Source organism: Pectinophora gossypiella, chromosome 8, assembly GCF_024362695.1.
Source record: "Pectinophora gossypiella chromosome 8, ilPecGoss1.1, whole genome shotgun sequence".
Lineage (NCBI taxonomy): Eukaryota > Metazoa > Arthropoda > Insecta > Lepidoptera > Gelechiidae > Pectinophora > Pectinophora gossypiella.
The window spans coordinates 15,448,359-15,454,594 of NC_065411.1; the positions used below are offsets into that span (position 1 = coordinate 15,448,359).

At 38.4% G+C, this 6,236-nt stretch overlaps 1 protein-coding gene across 1 annotated transcript; it reads right to left on the reverse strand.

Annotated features, from left to right (window-relative positions):
• Positions 1-463: 463 nt before the first annotated feature.
• LOC126369271 (deoxynucleoside kinase-like) lies at positions 464-2,837 on the reverse strand. Its single transcript, XM_050013629.1, has 5 exons — positions 2,471-2,837; positions 2,170-2,339; positions 1,599-1,735; positions 867-961; positions 464-669 (listed from the first exon to the last, which is right to left on the reverse strand). Exons 1-5 carry the CDS (start codon positions 2,603-2,605, stop codon positions 523-525), a joined length of 684 nt encoding a protein of 227 aa, XP_049869586.1. The 5' UTR covers positions 2,606-2,837; the 3' UTR covers positions 464-522.
• Positions 2,838-6,236: the final 3,399 nt, after the last annotated feature.

Below are 6,236 nucleotides of genomic sequence, written 5' to 3' on the forward strand. Positions count from 1 at the left end.
CGTTGCACAACAACGCGCGACGTTGCCAGCTGAAGCGCAACACGTCACGCAACTTGTTGTTTGTTTAGAGCATCGTTAGTTGAGTATCAATTGTTGTCGATTGGAGACGTGACGCGTAACAACTATAGTTTCTCTGGCAACATGTAGTCGATGACAAGCGTGTATTAGATGCGTAGACATACATACATACATAAACTCACGCCCGTAATCCCAAATGGGGTGGGCAGAGCCACAAGTAATCAAAGACAAACAACATTTAATAAGCTTGTTTTTCAGTTATCCTTTTAAAAATGTTTAAAGATTAATTATTTGAACTGTATACTGCAATGTGTATCCTAAGTAATAAATATAGCTATAACCTAACAAAAACATTTAAATATAGAAGTAAATTTAAATTTTAGATTCAAAGTAAAACTAATTATGATCATCAATTTTTTTTCTATGGCAATTTGTATGTTGTCTGTATAGAAAAATAATCAAGTAATTTAAAAACTTTGGAAGTCCTAGATTATACAATACCCGTTAGTTAGTATGGTTTCCTCCGAGTATTTTGTAAGTGTATCTTTCCAAGTCTTCCTTCACGCCGTCTAGTCCTCGGTTGGCGTCAATCGTGAGTACCTCACAGCCTACATTCGGGGAGTTCAGCCATGATTCGTATGCTTCGTGCACCTGAAACACAAAAGAGGAATGCCTACGTGAACCAATGTTTAAAAGAAACCCCAGGTCAGGAGGATTCTAAACGAAGACACACACCCCAGACACTCCATACAAACATGTTCAAAAAATGTTACAGCAACTTTTATAAATACCTATATACCTATTTTTTTTTTTTATGAAATGTAGAAACTATCTCTTAAGAAACAAACCTGTTGAAGGTACTCCAAAGGTATTTCGGATTCTTCAGCACGGCCACGTTTCATCATGCGTTCCCATACTATTTGAGGAGATGTTTTGAGGTAAACTAGAAGAAAATAAACCATTGATGTAATTTTGTGAAAGAAATTAATTTGTGGGTAGTTAGGCACTCACATAATACTTTCCCCAGTCAGCCCTCCAGAATTATATCGAGGGTAGATAGCATTTGCTACGTATATTCGTTTCACGGTATAAAACGCAACGCGCGCGGCGCGCTTGCTGTACAGACTACAGACTGCAGGTAAATTTTTTTTTAGTTTTATACCTTATAATGTAGAATGATTGCTGCTTGCTGTTTAGCAATAAGGCCGCCTATTGTGCTTATGTTTTTATTTGTATGTTTATGTCCTTTGTATATGTTGTTGTGCAATAAAGTATTATTGATTGATTGATTAGAATGACAGTAGGACAGCAATACATTAAAAGTATGCAGCTTACTCATGTAAGCTGTCATATCACTCAAATCATGCTACATTTAATAGGGTAAATGGTGTACACCAAGCTACAGTTGAACAGTATGCTTCATTCACTCCTTGATTGATGACAGGAGGCCTCACATTGACAAGAACATCCTGTTGAGACACATAATATTGGCTGGCAATAAATATTTTATTTGCTTCATCACAAACTAAAAATTACATATTTGTATGAAATTTTACATAGTATATTGGTTATAAGAATACCTATGAGATCCAAGCTGATGTCAAGATGCCTGTTGGTGTAGTCGAACCATTCGCTCAGCACATGGTACTCTGCCTCTTGAATGTTGCCGTGCTTCAGGGCATTCTCCACAAAACAGAACCTGCTGTTTTGGACTGATCTGAAGATAAAACAAAATTGAATTATGAGAAACAGGCGTGGGAAATAGGTGTGTGTTTATGTGTGTATGTATGAATTATGAGAAATTAATGAGATGTTTATTTGCTTGTCTCCTCTAGTCTGTTTTATAATTAAAGTGAACTTTTAAGACAAATCTCATGTCTTGAAAGGTAGGCAGCTGAATGTCTTTTTTTTTTATTCTGCTAACATGTGATTGGTCCCTCGACCATAAGCAGTTCAACAGAACTGCTTTATAACATATTGCCAGTGGGAAACAAAATGAAGGCAACCTGACACTGGAAAGGCATGCCTAACATCCCACTGGCTGAATATGTCTAATGTTTTTTTCTTTACTGGGAACTACGGTAGAAAAGTATTCCAGTAGAGGTGTATGTTAACTGTTTTAAGTTTATGGAAAATAAAGACATAAAATACCTTTCAAACATTTTAACCGTAACACCAGGGCGAGATGGTTGACTTGTTTGGATCTTTAGCCGACTGAGCAATACGTAGTGCTGGAACGTAAACATCCACTTATTTAGATCACTGTACATCAACCCAAGTAGGTTGTGACCATTCACGTTGCGCCATTCATTGAGAGGCTCCTGAAAACAAAGAGGAAATAAGTAAGTATAAACAAATGGTAGTAACGGGTAGGTAGAAGATAAATAGTAGTAGTACCTATACATTATGAATTTTATGGTAGTAGGAAATAATATGTATTATAAGGACTTACTGCATGTTTCTCCACATTGTTGAACTTGTCAAAAAAATTAATGCACGTAGATTTACCAGAACCTATATTGCCTTCAATAGATACTCTGAAAGGCCTTTTGGTAGCCATGCGAGTCGCGTTAGCCACAGTTTTCATGGTACTACAGTTTAAGAACAAAATATTTATTGCATTATACGTAGCGACGACACTACTTTAAGTTTCCATTTATACGATTAAATAACGTAATTTTCGAAGGGACTGTTTAGATTTGACGCCTGTACATTATTTAATGAAAAATAGGCTAATAGGAAATTGTTTTCTTCCACTAAATTCGAGTAAAAAATGTGATTTCACGTGAATTTTACCGCCAACGACCGCCAATTAAGTGTTTCTTCAATTGTCAGTGTCAATGTAATTTTTTTTTGTCTTGATTTTCCCCGAAGGGTAAGGCAAGGGGAACTATGCCCATACAGCCATGTCTTACGTATTTCTTTTCTTGATGATTAATGAAATGATGAAAGGTGATGATGATGAAACCTAAGCCCCCACCCTCGGAGTAGACTTCTACTCCGAACCCCAAACGAATTAACTCAAAAGTCCGCATAAACTTTCGAGTTATGAAGCGGCTTCCTGGCACGAAGCGAAAATAGGCAGATACACTTTGTTCATTGAATACTCCAGAATACTCCGATATAATAACACTCGCGAATGTCTTCCGACTAACTTAATGCGATCATTAACCACAAAACACCACTTCGTATTAATTATTTAGATTATTCAATGAAGAAAGCAACTGTTCCGTTCCCGTTTCCCGTTTCATATAACCACAATACGCAGCTTTGTTACATACTTTTAAATGCATTGCAATAGTTCTATTATACGGAGATAATAAAGAAAATCCAACAATCCCATTCACGAGTGGACAGTTTTTAATTAAACTCCACTCTAAATATTCCGAGTGTAAAACAATAAAAAGCCAGCTCGAAAATACGAGTAGACGACTATTTACCGGAATTACGTAGCAACTGGCAACACTGGGAAACTGCCACAAACTCGCAAACCTTTCAGCACTATAGCGCTGCATTTAGCGCTTTATTAAAATTTGAAAGCGGAGTCGTTAATAATAGAATAATGAGTGCATTGTAGTGGGCGCATCAACGCACCGCCAACGCCGGCAAACTTCCGCCTAGCTGGGGTATTGTCTCTGCGATTTTCATACTTCGTCGCATTGTCGACGTGTAGGGTTTCGCTGGAAAATTGAATGTCCTCTGGTAGGTACCTACTTAGGGATAAGTATATAAACCTTTATAACGTACATATACATTCATAAGACACTTAATGCTTAAACAGTGCTGCGGGCTTAGCACCGTAAGCGCGCAACTCTTTCTCACCTCGACATACGACACACGTCACTCTCTCACAGTACTGCACAGAAAGAGACAGATGATCTTTGTCGCGGCGAGAACGAGTCCTGTGCTTACGGTGCTAAGCTCACTGCTCTCTTAAAACTATGTTTTTTGGGTATAGGAACGTAGTTCATATCATCCGAGGCAAATCTGCCGTATAACAAACACATCATCCTGACAATCTCCCACTCTAACATGTGTTCCTCTTGCGTTCGTACCTGTCAGTCCTCATTTCAGTACTCACACCTTTCACACACATACCTATCCTTTTTTATACAATCCTTCCACACTTTCTTAGGTCGTCCCCTACCTTCCATCATAATTTTCAATACCTAGCTATAAACACGACACCAAAGAGTAATCAACGACAAAAACCGACCAAATTATGTCAAAAGTGATCCTCCTCGTTTGCATTAGAACCAAAGTAAGTAAATTAAAAAAGAAAAGGTTTACTACGATCTACTCTGAACCGGCGTACGTGTATGAAGCGATTGATGAATGTGGAGGAAGCAAGAGAAATGTGTCAGGATCGAAGCAAATGGAATTCTATAGTCTCTGCTTACCCTGGTGAGAAATAGGCGTGAGTTTATGTATGTATGTAAGTAAATTAACTTCTGAATCTTACGGAACCGTCGTCACCCTTTGGAGTCAGAAGCTTCTTTTTTAATCATTGCACCGCCCTGAAATGGGATCTCAGTACAATGCCTAGTTTTTGGTCGAATGGCTGTTGACATTCCATTGTGAAGGCACAATATATGTGTGAAAATCATTTTCTTGTTTGTCCCATTTGTTTGTTTCATTTCGGCCAACGAGTGTGCACATCATTTCGGCGGGTCTGTTACAAATTTTACTTTTTCTTGATGAATATTTACCTCACATGATTAGTCAGTAGTACTTCTAATGAAGACCAGTAAAAGTTCCAGAAGAAGTCGTCAGTCATCCATCCCTTTCCTTTTCGGCGGATAAGATAATGACAGATATAGCTTAAAATAAAATTAGGAGGTGTCTGCTGGAATCAGCACTATTGTTTCTCACAGGGCTATGTTCGAGGTTTTTTTTTAATTTTTTTTCAAGAGGACACTCCGTACAAAAATCTATTATTTACCGCGTACCGCCTAACGCGTAGGTGCGAGTGAGAGCGCGTTCCCCCCTTCTTCGCAGCAACTTACGGCCATTTAAGACTAAAGAAACACCCTCTGGAAGGGGTTAGGTTAATCTAGCTCGGGGCGTATATGAATTGTTGCGAGGTGGAAAGTTACAGTTCTATACGTACGGTCACGAGCATTAATATGTATACACTTTGGTACCATGTCACATTAACTTTTTTGACAAATTGAACTGTAAGTCTCACTAAATGTCAAATATGTTAGTGCGACAGAGTCCTAAAGTGGGTACATTATATTGCTCATGACTGTACTTAGTAGTTCTTTTTTAAAAAATGTGTTTCTTTTTTGTTTATTCTGTCGGCAACATAAGATTATATATGCTAGCTATGTTTCTGTGTCTGATCTCCAGGAGAGAGGCACGGAAATACAAGTATTTCCGTACTTAGTCAGCTATGGTACCTACTTCAATTATTTATGTCAACTTTTATATGCTTAATTTAAGGGTCCCAGTGGGGACAAATCACAAAAATCACTTTGTGATCCCTAGTTTGGTTAGGACATCACAGGCTGGTCACCTGATTGTCCAAAAAGATGATCCGTGCTTCGGAAGGCACGTTAAGCCGTTGTTGGTCCCGGTTATTACTTACTGATGTAAGTACGTAGTCGTTTCATGAGTCATGTCAGAGGCCTATGGCAGCTCAGTAATAACCGTGACGGGTTGATGGGGTTGGTAATCCACCTCACAACCCACACGATAGAAGAAGAGACTTATTAGTAGGTAAGTATCTGTTTTTGTTACTTGTGGCTCTGCCCACCCCATTAGGGATTACGGGCGTGAGTTTATGTATGTATGTATGTATCTGTTTTTTATTCTAAGCAACTGCTTAAAAAGTCGGTAACAACCGCAGTGTCGTGACGCCGCGGGATTGAAGCGTGTGGGTCCCGAATATTTTCATATTTCATGCAAAACTCCAAACAATGCGGAATGGGATTTGGGATTGGTGTATTACGCGATGCAGTCGAGTAGGATTTGATGGGACAAACAAATTATTTGGCTAAATCATATTTTGTATTAGTATTATGATAATGGCATTGATGGCCGTTATTGGTAGACAGCACCACATAGCAGTAGGTAGGTTCGTGGAATGGACTCGACAACTTTGTATAAGCAAGAAGTCCGTTTTGGCTGTTCATTATACGGTTCATATACAAATAGGTAGGTAGGTACGTTTATTTTCTTGGTCGCATTCATCATTTTGTTATCTTCTTTTTTTT